The sequence below is a fragment of the Emiliania huxleyi genome, assembly GCF_000372725.1.
Source record: "Emiliania huxleyi CCMP1516 unplaced genomic scaffold EMIHUscaffold_47, whole genome shotgun sequence".
Lineage (NCBI taxonomy): Eukaryota > Haptophyta > Isochrysidales > Noelaerhabdaceae > Emiliania > Emiliania huxleyi.
The window spans coordinates 576,304-590,357 of NW_005198467.1; the positions used below are offsets into that span (position 1 = coordinate 576,304).

General features: G+C 65.0%; 6 protein-coding genes across 6 annotated transcripts in view; 3 read left to right on the plus strand and 3 right to left on the minus strand.

Moving 5' to 3' along the window:
- Nucleotides 1-389, plus strand: part of EMIHUDRAFT_211323 (hypothetical protein) — a gene marked incomplete at both ends in the record, with an annotated part of 1,787 nt that extends 1,398 nt beyond the window's left edge. Inside the window, 2 exons of the mRNA XM_005768087.1 lie at nucleotides 122-217; nucleotides 255-389. Coding sequence (XP_005768144.1) covers nucleotides 122-217; nucleotides 255-389 — 231 coding nt within the window. The remainder of the gene's footprint in view (nucleotides 1-121; nucleotides 218-254) is intronic.
- Nucleotides 390-1,524: 1,135 nt separating this feature from the next.
- On the minus strand, nucleotides 1,525-2,373 carry EMIHUDRAFT_211325 (hypothetical protein; the record flags this gene model as incomplete). Its single annotated transcript, XM_005768088.1, has 1 exon — nucleotides 1,525-2,373. The coding sequence occupies one exon, from the start codon at nucleotides 2,371-2,373 to the stop codon at nucleotides 1,525-1,527; it is 849 nt and encodes a 282-aa protein (XP_005768145.1).
- A 30-nt stretch (nucleotides 2,374-2,403) lies between these two features.
- EMIHUDRAFT_436738 (hypothetical protein) lies at nucleotides 2,404-5,970 on the minus strand. Its single transcript, XM_005768089.1, has 15 exons — nucleotides 5,357-5,970; nucleotides 5,195-5,278; nucleotides 5,059-5,121; nucleotides 4,885-4,980; nucleotides 4,590-4,639; nucleotides 4,436-4,519; nucleotides 4,276-4,375; nucleotides 4,039-4,071; nucleotides 3,878-3,968; nucleotides 3,673-3,778; nucleotides 3,445-3,562; nucleotides 3,289-3,411; nucleotides 3,080-3,172; nucleotides 2,757-3,011; nucleotides 2,404-2,659 (listed from the first exon to the last, which is right to left on the minus strand). The coding sequence occupies exons 1-15, from the start codon at nucleotides 5,960-5,962 to the stop codon at nucleotides 2,561-2,563; spliced, it is 2,001 nt and encodes a 666-aa protein (XP_005768146.1). The 5' UTR covers nucleotides 5,963-5,970; the 3' UTR covers nucleotides 2,404-2,560.
- A 183-nt stretch (nucleotides 5,971-6,153) lies between these two features.
- Nucleotides 6,154-8,054, minus strand: EMIHUDRAFT_211327 (hypothetical protein; the record flags this gene model as incomplete). The annotated part of the gene is made up of 5 exons (XM_005768090.1): nucleotides 6,154-6,598; nucleotides 6,739-6,761; nucleotides 6,928-7,653; nucleotides 7,827-7,938; nucleotides 7,963-8,054. 5 exons carry the CDS (start codon nucleotides 8,052-8,054, stop codon nucleotides 6,154-6,156), a joined length of 1,398 nt encoding a protein of 465 aa, XP_005768147.1.
- A 1,083-nt stretch (nucleotides 8,055-9,137) lies between these two features.
- On the plus strand, nucleotides 9,138-11,595 carry EMIHUDRAFT_211329 (hypothetical protein; the record flags this gene model as incomplete). Its single annotated transcript, XM_005768091.1, has 2 exons — nucleotides 9,138-9,407; nucleotides 9,466-11,595. The coding sequence occupies 2 exons, from the start codon at nucleotides 9,138-9,140 to the stop codon at nucleotides 11,593-11,595; spliced, it is 2,400 nt and encodes a 799-aa protein (XP_005768148.1).
- Nucleotides 11,596-12,086: 491 nt separating this feature from the next.
- On the plus strand, nucleotides 12,087-13,870 carry EMIHUDRAFT_436741 (hypothetical protein; the record flags this gene model as incomplete). Its single annotated transcript, XM_005768092.1, has 5 exons — nucleotides 12,087-12,444; nucleotides 12,566-12,782; nucleotides 13,286-13,352; nucleotides 13,557-13,602; nucleotides 13,785-13,870. Coding segments are annotated over exons 1-5 (735 nt in total), but the record flags the coding sequence as incomplete, so codon positions are not given.
- Nucleotides 13,871-14,054: the final 184 nt, after the last annotated feature.

Sequence of the window (14,054 nt, forward strand, 5' to 3'; positions counted from 1 at the left end):
CCTCGGATCCACCAGATCACACTAGATCACCCGAGAGATCACCCGAGATCACCCGAGAGATCACCCGAGATCGCCCGAGATCGCCCGAGATCGCCCGAGATCACCCGAGATCACCCGGCAGGACCCGTGGTACGCTATCCTCGCCGAGTGGGACGAGATGGAGTTCGACGACGACGAGGAGGAGGAGGGCGGAGACGGCTGCGCGAGGCGTGCCGCTGTGTGACGCGACACTCCACGCCTCTAGCTGTGAGCAGGCGGAGACGGCCGTGGGCGAGGCGGAGGTACAGGTGCTCGTGCGGCGGGGCGGCGACGAGTCCTTCTCGATGGTCAGCTGGCTCATGTCGCAGCACGACGAGCGATGGCTGATCGACTCGCTCAACATTGTCTGAGCCTCCCGCTCCGAAGTAGACCTCCTCTGACAACGCAGGAACCCGCTGCGAGAAGCATCATCATGCCACACGTGAGACCCCCGCTTGCTTATCCTACTCAGCACAGGACCGCGCGGCGGGAAGGCGTGCGAGACGACGCCTCTCCACCTCGCGGCCTCGTTGGCAAATCAGAGAGTTTACCTTACCTTACCTTACCTTAGAGCCGGGACAAAAACTGTATATCTAAAAAGTGGAACCAGTCGAGGAGGGGGGGGGGGGGCGTCCGAGCGACACAAGGGTAGCATTGAGCTTTGAGCGGGGGACGGAAGGCGGCCAATTCGAGCGGCCTTGCGGCGACGCGTCCGGGGGCTGCTCCGGCCGGGCGGGCGGGCGCCTGAGGCTTGAGGGGCATGGGCGACTTCGTGGGAGTAGAGAGCAGGGCTGCGGGCTCACGTGGCGCACGCGTCGCCGCAGCACGCGCCGAGCGGGCGGCGGAGAGGCAGAAGGCGGAGCGCCGCGCCAAGGCATCTCCTGCCACCGCGCCGCGGTTTCAACGCGGGGGGTGGAGGGCGGGGTCCCGGAGGAAGGAGACTAAACAAAGATGGTGCGGCGCCGCAGGACTCCCTCGTAGCCCGATCCCGATCACCCGGCCCGCTGCGCGCTGGTTAGCAAGCGCTTTCATTGCCCCCAGCTTCGGCTGAGGGGGGTGAGGGTGAGGCTGAGGGCCACAAGCTGCCGAGCCGCGGAGCCCAAATCATTGTGAGAGTCGTGATTTCTTGTTGGTTTTCGAAAATCTCTCTCTCAGTACACAGTACTACTCTCAGTACTAAGGTAAGGTAAGGTAAGGTAAACGTCTCCACACACACAAAGTGGTGGGGCAAGGGGGGGCGACCCTCGCATCTCCACGCCCGGGACACGGGCAGGAGCCCCACGGCATTCAAAGTGCAAGCACCGGCCCGGTGCCGTGGGTGAGCAACCTGCACCCCACTCCTACTCCTATAACACAACCCCCACAGCGTGGTCGTCTACGTGTTCAGAAACACCAAGCAGCGAGGCGAGGGTGAAGGGGTAAGGGGCTGTGTGGGGCTATCTGTGACCATCTAGCCTGGGGGGTAGCAGGAGGGGGGGGCAGAGGGTAAGATATGGGTGAGGCCAGCTACAAGTCGGACGCCCTCCCGTCGTCGGAATAATCCTCGGAGCGGTCAGCGTCCTCGTCGTCGTCCTCGGTCTGCATCGCGTCGCCAGCCGTGAACCTGAACACGGCGTCGGCCGGCGCCGAGGCGCCGGCGGCCGTCATCAGGTGCATGACTATGCGGTCGCGGTATGCCGCATCGATCTCTCCGTGCTCGGCCAGCTCTTTCGCGAGCCAGTCCGAGGCGACGGTCGTCGCCACGGTCCCCTGGGGAACTGTGGCGTACACCTTGCTGGGGCCGCGTCGATACCCGTCGTCCCTCTCCGGGGGCAGCGAGTATTCGACCCCCATTTTGGACCCGGCCTGGCTGCGCGCCTGCGCAGCTGCAGACCGCAGCCCGGCCATCACGTACTGGATGCTCTCGCGCAGCTGCGCCCGCGGGGCCTCCGCGCGCTCGGCCTCGCTCGCGGCGCGCTCGCCAGCCTCCGTCGCCCGGCGCGCCTTCTGCCGGTCCTTCTTGGCCTTGCGTGCCGCGGCTCGAGCCGCGAGCTGCTCCTTGGTGGGCTCCTTCTTCTTCGGCGCGGTGCGCTCGATGTACGAGCGCTCCGCCGCCTGCACCGACTCGCGGTCGCCCGCGGCCTTCTCGTGCTTCAGCTCGACCTCGATGGTCGCGTAGCCAGGCCTTATCACCCTGACACAAGACGCACCGAACAGCCTTGCGACACTCACCGCGTCCTCCAGTTGCGCGCGATCGGAGCTATTCCAGCGTCCGCTGCGCATCCCCGGCGGCACGACGGTGGCCGGCGCTTGCGCGCCAGCCCCGTCCGCCGCCGGGTCCGCGGCCGCGGTCCCTGTCATAGCTACGCGCGCCATGGAGAACGGCGGGCACTTACAACAAAGTCTAGCAGCAACCCTTTAGCCTTTTCTTCTTTGCACTTTGGCAAAGTACTTTGGCTTCAACCGACTACACACCCAAACATGGGCCTGCGAGCGTCGTGCGGGACCCCCACACACACCCCAAAACACACACACACAGGTCACACATCTTCGAAATTAGCGCTCACAAAGGGTGGAGGTCACAGCAGTCCTTGAGCCCGTTGTCCCACTCGGAGCTGACGATCCAGTCGCCGAGGTAACCGTACAGGTTGACCTCCTCCGGCTGCGAGAAGGCGACGGCCGGCGTTAGCAAGAGGGAGGGGTGGGGAGGGGCGTAGCCCGCCCCCCGAGGGCAGGGGGGTGGGGTGGGGGGGGCTCACAGTGTAGTAGATGGCCGGGCCATTCCCCGCAAACCCCGAGTAGGGGAAGGAGCCAGCCTTGCGCCACGTGGGCTTGGTGAGGTCGGCACCACCGCCTTTGCGCCTCGACTGTGGCATCGGAAAGACGTCGACTTTCGTGTGCTTCTTGAGCTCCCGTGCCCAGTTAGTCGGCAGAGTGTAGAGGATGACGGCAAAGTTCGCCACGCAGCGGCCGCCGTCGATTCCCCAGAAGGCGTTCTCCACCACCGGCACGTCCTAATCTCGGGCTCGTGTCGGGTGATCTCGGGTGATCTCGGGTGATCTCGGGATCTCCACCACGGGACGTCCTTCAAGTAGGCGACGAGCGCCTCCCCCTTCTCCTGCTTGCGTTGAAACTGCTCCATCAAGGACTGAAAGAGGTCGTCGCATTGGTCGTTCTGCGAGCGAGTGGGCGTGTGGCCAAGGGAGCGGCGGCGGAGGGCGGGCGAGGGTGGTCGCGCGCCTGGTTTGCAAAGATCTGATTGAGCATGCCCGGAGCGCCCAGTGGAGCGACGGCTCCGGACCTGTAGGGTCCCTGCCCAAAGTACTGGGCGACAAACTGGATGTAGGCGGAGTCGGGGTCAACCTTCCACGTGCAAGGCTCCCCCTCGGTCGCCACGAAGGGACCTTTGCCGCTCTTTCAGGCGTCGGGGAAGCTGATCACTGACACGATCTTCGTTGCGCCCTGCGACACTGCGCCGCAGACGGCGGGGGTATCGACAACGCCGCCGTCCGCGTAGTCGAGCGACTTCGTCCCGTCCTCCTCCGGCGTCGTGTACGTCGTGTACCTGTCAAGAATTTTACAACCAAAGCCTCTCGCACACGTCAAGAGCGTATCAAGAACGTGCCGGAATCATAGCGTTGGCATGTGGGCGGGGGGGGGGGGGGGGCCATTCCCCCTTGGGCAAACGTGTCAAAGCAAAACAAAGCCGGTATTGTGGGGATTGGAATGGGGGCAAAATCCCCCGACCCCCCCATGAGGGCCTCGATGGACAGCTTGGAGCCTGTCGTGGACGTGTCAGTGGACGTCAGTGGACGTGTCATGGACGTGTCATGGACGTGTCGTGGACGTGTCGTGGGCGTGTCGTGGACGTGTCGTGGACGTGTCACGACTCGGTGAACAGCTCGGGAGCCTGATGAGAGCGGCGCGCACGGAAGGCACGCGGGGGGGTGGACATATTCGACGTTGAGGACCTGTCCCGGTGGGAGAGCGGGATTAGCGTATTGATTGACGAACCCATCCGTTGCTCTCGACGTCGATGACCTGGCCCGGTGGGATAGAGGCGAAGCGAATGTCCTGCCGTCATCCGGCGGAGGCTCAGTCAACACCACAACACCAAAGCTTGCCGAAATAAGGGCGGGACGACGTGGGGGGGGGGGGGGGGGCTGTAGGGCGCCGGCACCCCAGCGTAGAGGGCGTCGTGTAGCCAGTTGTTGGTGTTAATTAAGGGCGGGGTGTTAGTGAGGGGGGCTCGCCTTTGGGTTCGCTGGGCGGGGCCACGGTTCGAACGGCCACTGGCAGCCGAACTGCATCGTGCACCCGTGGTAAGGTGTCCAGACGCTGTCCGGGGTGGCGAGCCAAGGCACGAGGCACTGGTGGCCTGCGTGGACGTGTCATGGACGTGTGATGGACGTGTCCTAGACATGCCGCACTGTGGCACGAGACGCGCTCGCCGGCGCTTTGGTCGCGGTGCTGCTTCGCAATCGACGCCGCCGTAGCGCCGTGCGTGGGCGGGCTGTCGCGCCTGTGAATGCATCACTCATGGATGGGCAGAACCGGCGACTCGTTGCTAAAGCGAGGCTCTCCCACGGTACTTGCAGAGCCACTCGTTCTTCGCCTCCGTGGACCACTTGTCGAATGGCGCCTAGTGTGAATGGCGCCTAGTGTGAATGGCGCCTAGTGTGAATGGCGCCTAGTGTGAATGGCGCCTAGTGTGAATGGCGCCTAGTGTGAATGGCGCCTAGTGTTCACGAGGCTTGTGAGGATCGGGTGTGAGGATCGGGAACAACAAGTAAAACCATCTGGCCGAGAAGCAGCCGAGATGCAGCCGAGGTGCGTCCGAGGTGCAGCCGAGATGCAGCCGAGGTGCGGCCGAGGTGGGGGCGTCGCCTCGAAGTTGCGGTACGAGACGCCGGTTGGGCGGGCCATCCCAAACGTAGCCAGCGGCGTGGGCGCAAGCCCGCGTGGGATGTTGAAGTCCTCCTGCCGGCAGTGGCGTGGAATATATAATGTAGCCGTGCCCAACATCTCCTACCCTGGATGCTAACAGTTCGGCTGCGCCTTGGTGACCACAACGCCGTCCGTGGCGAGCGCATCAATCTGTGCCTGCACGCCATCCACGCTCGCCTGGCGGCATGACGGGGGTCCTGCTGTGATGTGTGTGCGTGCACTAAAGCCCCGGGGCCACATTTGTATGCACCGTGTACTTGTTCTTGCCCAGCCCTGTTGGCGTGTCGTGCTTCGGCGCGCCAATCCGGCCAACAAAGTAATTGTAGAAGAAAGCCTGCGGGCCAGGCACGGCGAACCTTTGAGGATTTGTGTCGAGGGCAAGGCGCAAGGAGAGGGGAGTAGCGGCGCTCACGATGAACCAGCTCGATACGGTGTTCGCGAATGGCCAGCAGCCACCGCCGACGCATTTGCCGCAGGTTACAGCGCGGGCGCAAACGCCAACAGAGGCCGACACGAAAACGCCGACCAAGACGGGTATGGCGGAAAAGAAGACCGAGCAAAGGCCTGAGCCGAGGCCGAGTTGACTGGCCACGTACCCCATCTGGCCGCAGGACGGGGTCGGCGGGTTCTCAATCGCCGCCTTTGTGATCTTCGCCGGCTCGGTCTCTCGGCCCGTGTCGAGCACTTGGTGGCCAGGAAGCGCAGAGTAGGAGTAAGTGGCGACCGCCAGGAAGCCGCCGCTCGTGCCAGAGAGGTGCGAAAATGGCAGCTCCTTCTTGGTGTCAAGGACTTCGGCGTGAAACTGTTTGTAGAAGCCGCGGTACAGTCCGTAAGCCACAGGCACAGGCTGCGAGCCGCCGCCATTCACTGCCAGCGCAGCTGTGGCAGCTCGCTCCTGAGCGCCGGCTTTGATTGGCGCCTTCATGGCACGAACATGCTCCGACTTGTATCTCGCCTTCTTCTCGTCGAGGTACGATCTCGTCGGGTGCGGACACGCCGGCGGAGGCGGAATAGCCATGACCAGGAGGATGCCAGGTGTGAACACAAACTCCTCAGCATATGTTTCGTGAGTTTGTGGGGCCCGAGGGACGCTCTCCTCGAGGATTCCGGCTCGATGGCCTAGATGCGGAATAATATTAAATGAACTCGGGGGCACAGGACGCGGTACAAACGGGGTACACCAAAAGGCACAGGCTGCCTGCACGGCGTTCACTCGAACGCCATGCACATGGCGCGGAGCAGCATCGGGTTGGTGTCGAACCCGAGCGGGTCCTCCTCCCAGTCCCGGTGCCCACCCTCCGCGTCATCCTGCTCATCGTGCGCGTCGAGCACCCTGCCGAGGCACAGGACCGTCCCCTTGGGAACGCCTGCCCCTCGCGGGCGCGGGAACTCTCCCTGCACCGCCATCACGAACTTCTCGCGCGCCCACTTGCCGCCACGGCGGCAGTGCTGGGGCGCGCGCTCGCGCAGCTCCTCGTAGAGCTCCTCGGCCCTCGCCACCTCCGCCGCCCAGCCCTCCGCTGACGCCTGAGCCGCCTTCTTCTCCCTGAGCGTCTTGAACACCGGCGGCGGCGCCGGCGATGGCGCCACCTCCGGCTCGCCCGCCGCCTCTGCAGCGCGCCGCCCCTTCCTCGCCTTCTCCTTGAGCCGCTTCCTAGCGCTCTTGGTCAACGCCGGCGCCGCCGCCGCGGCCTCGCCGGCCGCCGCACCGGCGATGGATGTCGAGGATGATGAAGGTGATGAAGCCGTTGTCGCGTTGCAAGCGGGGCGGAGAGTGTCGAAAAAAGAAGTGACCCTGTCCGTTGTGCCAGCGCAGCCTGGCGCAGACGCCAGGCCGCGCAGGGGCGCGGCCAATGCCGCAGCCTCCCCGCTGCCCGTTTCGGGCTCCTCCTCCTTCGCCGCCTCAGCCACCTCTGCCGCCGCCTCCGCCGCCGCGCGAGCCGCCGCCGCGCGAGCCGCCGCGCGAGCCGCCGCCGCGCGAACCGAATCGCGAGCCAAGATCTTGAACTCCCTCTCGCGAGCCGCCGCGCAGACTTCCGCCCAGGAGCGCACGTCCCGGCAGCAGCGCACGTCCCGGACATCGCCACCATCCCGGCCGCGACGCGCCTCGATGTCCTCATACGCCCGCACTGTCGCCATCGCCGACGCCAGCAGCCGAATCGCTGCCCCATCGAGGAGGCAGGGTTCGTCGTATCCGGCGGGCCAGATTGTGGCGTATCCGCGGGCGCATATCACGCCGCAAGGCCCGACACTCAAAGGGTCAGGAGGCCGGTAGGCATGGATGAAGGCCGCTGATGAAGATGATGAAGCCGTTGTCGCGCTGCAGGCGGGGCGGAGAGTGTCGGAAAAAGAAGTGACCCTGTCCGTTGTGCCAGCGCAGCCTGGCGCAGACGCCAGGCCGCGCAGGGGCGCGGCCAATGCCGCAGCCTCCCCGCTGCCCGTTTCGGGCTCCTCCTCCTCCATCTCCGCCTCCGCCGCTGCCTCTGCTGCTGCACGGCCCTCAGCAGCTGCCTGGCGCCTGTACTCCTCGAACACGGCCACCTCTCGCCGCACCGGGCACACCTGCCGGTAGGCCGCCGCCGCCGCAGCCCACTCCTCCTCATCCTCCCTCGCAGCGTCGATCGTCCCATCGCCGCTCGTCGGCAGCGCGGGCACCAAGGGGTCCAAACTGGACACCTCGGTCCCACCTCCGATTCCACCCTCTGCGGCCTGCGCATCACAGGCGCCGCTGTCCGCCTCTTGGGGGCGCGCGCCGCCGCGGCCCTCGCCGCCGGCCGCCGCCCCGCCGCCGTGCTCCTCGCTAGCGGAGCGCGTCCCATCTCCGCCGCGGGGGCCGCTAAGCCCGGCTGCGGCAATCGCATGCAATGCGGCATGCACGGCACCCTCGGCAGCGCCTGTACCGACGCCGCCGCCCGCGCGCTCGCCCGCAGCACCATCGCCGCCGGCCACCGCGCTGCTGCCCGCCTCGAGCGGCGCCGCGACGCTGCCGACATCCTGGGCCAGCAGCTGCGGCACCACCTTATCTGAGATGGGCGCAGAAACTTGCGCCCGCTCTCGAGGAGGGCCGCGATATCCTCGTCGGGAGCGATGGTCGGCCGCGAGGCCGCCATCACGGTGGTGCCCGGCCGCGTGGGCCGGGCTGCGGTCCGGCGCTCGCTGGTGGCGGTGAGAGCGAGCAGAGAGCGGGCGCGCGAACGTTTCGCGCGCTTTGATGCGGAATAAGATCTGTTTTACTCGTAGTATTCCAGCACTCGCGAGGACACAAATTCGACGGCATCCGGCCTGTCCTTCCTTGAGCACTTGAGCACTGGATAGGGTCGATTCCGCATGGTACGGGACCCCTCGATCGTCTCGCCCTCCCTCACTGGTGTGTTCATCGGGGGGGGTCATAACAAACACGGTACAGGATCGAGGTGCACGCTGCCGAAGCAGTGTCGTCCCCCCTCTCCCCGACGGCGATGGCGGTGTGACCGACCGATCGAGCTACAAGAGGAGCTTGTTCAGCAGGATCAGGAGTGGCCAGATGCACTACCTCACTGGGCATGAGACCACCGCACGACGCATCCATCACCGTCTCGGATTTATGTGGAATATTAAATGAACTCGGGGGCACAGGACGCGGCACAAACGGGGTACACCAAAAGGCACGGGCTGCCTGCACGGCGTTCACTCGAACGCCATGCACATGGCGCGGAGCAGCATCGGGTTGGTGTCGAACCCGAGCGGGTCCTCCTCCCAGTCCCGGTGCCCACCCTCCGCGTCATCCTGCTCATCGTGCGCGTCGAGCACCCTGCCGAGGCACAGGATCGTCCCCTTGGGAACGCCTGCCCCTCGCGCGCGCGGGAACTCTCCCTGCACCGCCATCACGAGCTTCTCGCGCGCCCACTTGCCGCCACGGCGGCAGTGCTGGGGCGCACGCTCGCGCAGCTCCTCGTAGAGCTCCTCGGCCCTCGCCCGGCCTGTCCTTTGCTGTATTCGTAGCGATGCCTCCCAGCGTTACCAAGTTGCCGAGTTGCCGCCCCCCGGCCAAGTTGCCGCCAACGTGGACCAACTGAGCGGACGTGTATCGGGCTCTGCCTGTGGGGGGGCGCGGAAGACCTCTGAGCGCTGTGGGGGGGCGCGGAAGACCTCTGAGCGTCATCGAGCGGAGCTGCAAGCAGCGCCGGGCGACGACGGCTGACTGGACATCTCATATGTCGCCGCGTTCGCGCCACTTTCCCGCGGCAGCGCTGCTCTTCGCGGCGGGCGTCCGTGCGGCCACGCCATCACAGACCTACGCCAAGGGCTACACCCGCGCGACCTCCGATCTTCGCGCCTTCCTCCTCGAGGGCTACGACAAGGTTGTGCCTCCGACTTCCAACCGCACTGGCGACGCCTCTCAGGCGGGCACGGTGGTGTCTGTTCAGCTGAGGCTGTTCAAGGTTGAGTCGGTGAAGCAGACGGAGGGGCAGATGCGACTTAAGGTGTCGCACCTCGCGAGCGTCGTGTCTTGTAATGCGACTCACCTTGTGGTTGTGCTAGGTCTGGCTGCGCATGTCGTGGGTCGACGAGCGCCTCTCGTGGGACCCGGAGCAGCACGGCGGCATCACGCAGGTCCCCTTCATCGGCTCCGCCATCACCCTGCCCGAGGAAACCGAGATTTGGCTGCCCGACATCACTCTGTACAACTCCCACGTCGGTCAGACGCAGACGCTCGAGCCGGCGGGGGCGGCGATGGTCCAGAGCAACGGCGCCATCTTTTGGTCGCGACCGGGCATGCTCGACGTCCTCTGCCGCTTCTCTGGGCTGGTTGCGTTCCCCTTTGACCGACTCAGCTGCAAGATGGAGTTTGGAGGCTGGATGTTTTCGGGCGGCTATCAAGGCATCGAACTGATGGGCGATGGCTACGCCTTCTCGTTGCAGGAGGAGACGGCGGGGAGCTCATACCAAGAGTACTCGATCGGATCCGTGAGGTGCGACATCACCACCTTTGAGTACGCATGCTGCCCCAACGAGCCGTGGCCGACCCTCCGGTACACCATCGAGCTGACGCGCTCCAATCACTACTACGAGTTCTCGATGCTCATGCCGACCGTGCTGCTCTGCTGCGTCTCATTCATGGTCTTTGGCCTCAAGCACGAGGTGGGCGAGCGGCTCTCTTTTGGCATCACTCTCGTTCTCGCAATGGTCCTGATGCAGACCCTCGTGTCCGCCATGCTGCCCGTCTGCGGAGAGCTCCTCTGGGTCGAGCTCTTCTTCTTCTACAACCTCGTATTCTCCATCTTTGCGCTCCTCGAGACCTGCACCGTCCTCTACTTTGCCCATCTCACGCAGCCGCACGTCATTCCCACCTGGGTCGTCGCTGTCGTCGCCGCATGCCTCTCTGCGCCCGCCGGCTGGTGCACAAGTGCCGGTGGGCGCAACACGCCGAGCTCGCAGCCTGACCAGCCGCTTGGGCGCCAGACAGCATCAACCACCGATGAGGGCAGCCAATCCGACAGCACGACGGTTTCGGCCTTGCGGCGGCAGCAGACTCGCAGTTCGGTGATGCTGCGCGAGCCCCGCGCGGTCAGCGAGCGCGAGTCCGCTGCGGGCGCCTTCTACCGGCGCATGGTGGCGAGCCATCGGCGGAGGCAGCGATCCAGCGGGAGTGCGCCCGCGCCCACGGCGGAGGCCTCGCGGGAGCCAGACCTCGCCTTCGCCGCCCGCCGCTTCGTGGGCGGTCTGCCTCAGCCGCGCGAGCTCCTGGTAACGCGACCGCCGTCCGCAGAGGACGCGGCGCGGCTCGTCTACTTTGAGCGCCTCTTTTATCTACTCGACGTGCAGGCAAAGGGCGCCATCCGAGTGGACGAGATGGGCCACCTCCTCTCATTCCTCGCCTTTGAGGCAAGCGAGGAGGAGCGCATCAAGTCGCTGCTGCAGGCGGACGAGCAGGCCGACGGCACGCTAACACGCGGGGAATTTATGGAGCTCTGCGTCGAAATGCTTTGGGACAAGTCAGTCATGGTGCTCGAGGCGGCCGCTGCCAACTACGAGAGCTCGCGCGTGCAGCTCGAGCGCCGGAACCTGATCTATTGGCGCAAGGTGTCCGCCAAGATCGACCTGTGGGCACGGTTCTGCGTGCCAGTTCTCTACGTCGCTGGGCTCGTTTTCATCTTCAAGATGGACCTCTCTGACCCGTACGGAGAGCCAGACGCCGAGGGCGAGATCTACTCGGGCATGTTTCAGGGCATGTGGGAGGTTCGCATCACGACAGCGGGGCGCATCTGGCTCGCGCTGCTGCTGCTGCTGCTCTTCGGTCTCGGCGCCGCCTATCTCTGCTTCCGCAGGGTCGCCATCCGAAAGTGCCTTCCCGGTGGCGGAAGTGACGGGCCAAAGCCGAGCGGCATCGACCCACGCTTTTGTGGGAATAGGCGCCTCCTTCCCGATAAGAAGCACGTGCGTCGGCGCATTCGGATGGACAGGGCGCAGTTCTTCCGCCCCGAGATGGGCATGTTTGTCGCAGGGGGCGAGCGAGGAGCAGATGCGGCAGCGCGAACAGGTGCTCGTCCTGGGCTCCTCGCGCAGCAACCGTCGGGCGACGACCCGGGGGCCAAAAACCCGGCGACGACGGCGCTCTGGATGGGGCGTGACCTCCTGCCTCCAACCTCCTTCCTTTTTGAGCAGGTGTGACGCCGCGCGAGCGACGCTCCGAGATCGCCCGAGACAGCGCGGCGCGGCCCCGAGATCGCCCGAGATAGCGCGAGATCGCCCGAGATCGCGCGGCGCGGCCCGGGGCGAGGTGGATGGGTTGGGAGCGAGGGGGCACAAGTGCTCAGTGCGGTAGATCGGTCAGCTCGAGGCGCGTGAGCCGGACTTGGGAGCCGGACCACCCCCTCTTGTTATCTGCGTTGTTGAGCCAGGACTCAACATACTCGCTCGGGCTGTTGCCGTCCCAAACTGTCACTCCCCTTTCTCCCGGCCGGGGTGGGGCGCGCGCGGGGGCGGCGGGTGTGCGGCGAGTGTGCGGGATGTCTGTGGGCCCGAGAGCGATATGCCATGTCCGCCTTGCGTTGTTTCGTAACATCGAAGGCTAAGCTCAAAAGAATTCTAGGGGTAGGGGAGGGGGACCAGCGGCGGGTACTCGAGTAGTCGGCGACCACGACCAGACTGGGAGAAGGACAGACACAGCTATACACACCAACGAGGCAGTCGCTCTGCATGCCACAAGCCCACGGCCCGATCCCGTACAACCGTTACAACATGCCGACCGCATGCGACAACGTCGGAGGCGCCTGGGACGGTGGCGACGCGCCGTTCTTCCTCAAGATCCGTGGCCTCACACCGACCGAATGCTCTGCCGACTGGCTACGGAACGAGGCCGAGTGGTGCGTGGACGAGCGTGCGAACGAGCTGAGGCTCGTTGCCAACACCGCACCTACTCATGCCATTCGCATGCAGCCCGGCAGGCCGCAGCCGTGCGCTGTGCCTTACTCGCTCACGCTACCGCTGGTGCCGACTTGGTCGGAGACCGTCACCGAGGTGAGCCATCACATGCATGAGTGAGCAGTGTTGGAGAGACCTGCTTCAGCGTCACGAGAGCCCGAGGGAGCCGAGCTGGAGAGAGAAAAGCCCGCACATCCGCCATGTACGGCTGTGGTAGGTCCCCAGCATGGGCCCCCTCGGCGTGACCCTCTCCGGTGTCCTGATCGAGAGCACGCTGTGGGCGGTGCACAACGGCTTCATATTCTCGGACGAGCTGCAGTACGGCCACGCCTTGGGACCGCGCCCCCACTACCTGCACTACCACGCCGCCCCGCCGCCGCGGCGCGGCGGGAGGCCGGCGGATGAGGATACCCTGGTCGGGGTCGCGTTGGACGGCGAGGGAGATATGGGGAGATATACGGGGAGATATGGGGAGATATGGTCGGGGTCGTGTTGGACGGCTCGTGTGTGGAGATGGCACCAGCGCTCCGCCTACTCTTGCGCCACTCGCGCGCTCCTGGCCCACACACGCCGCACCTCCGCCGCCTCAGATCTCGAGTGATGAGATCAGATCTCGAGTGATGAGATCAGATCTCGCGTGATGAGATCAGATCTCGAGTGATGAGATCAGATCTCGAGTGATGAGATCAGATCTCGCGTGATGAGAGATCAGATCTCGAGTGATGAGATCAGATCTCGCGTGATGAGATCAGATCTCGAGTGATGAGATCAGATCTCGCGTGATGAGAGATCAGATCTCGCGTGATGAGACCTCCCCACGCACCCAGGGGCTGCTCCCACCCATGGCCCTCCATTGACCCACGCACGAACCTCTTTGATGGAGAACCTCTTTGATGGAGAACCTCTCTGATGGAGAAACTCTTTGATGGAGACATAGGCTACCCCATCTATGGCCCGCTCCCCAACACGGAGCTCGCCACCCTCGACGCGTGCAACGGCCGGAGGAGCGCGGCCGGCGAGTACCAGCACGCCACGCCCGCCTGTCTTTCTTACAAGCATGTTTTCTTTCTGATGACAGGAGCACGGCCGGAGGGTATCAGCATGCCGCCCGTATTTCTTTTTGAGGATGTTTTCTTTTTATAGGAGTGCGGCCGGCGGGTATCAGCACGCCGCCCGTATTTCTTTTTCAGCATATTTTCTTTTTCTAGGAGCGCGGCCGGGGGGTACCAGTACCACGCGCGGACGATGGCGCAGGTGTCGGAAGCGATGTACAGCCGCCCCTCTCTGACCCCCCGCCACCGGCACATTGGCCCGCCCCCCGCCCACATCCGCAAGCCCGCGCCCCCGTCCGCATACCCCCGCCCCCGCCCGCAAGCCCGCGCCAACGCCCAGGCCGGGGCTTCACTCCTCTCGCCCAGCCGCGGCGCCGCATGCAGGTGAACCTGTCGGAGCCGTACTGCGGCCGGCTGGGCGGGCGCGCAAACAACTGGAACCTCGTCCTCGGCTGCTTCCACGGCGTGGTGTGCGATCTCCCCATATCTCCCCATATCTCCCCATATCTCCCCATATCTCCCCATATCTCCCCATATCTCCCCACATCTCCCCATGTGTGGCCATGTCTCCCCACATCTCCCCATATCTCCCCATATCTCCCCACATATCCCCACATCTCCCCACATATCCCCACATCTCCCCACATATCCCCA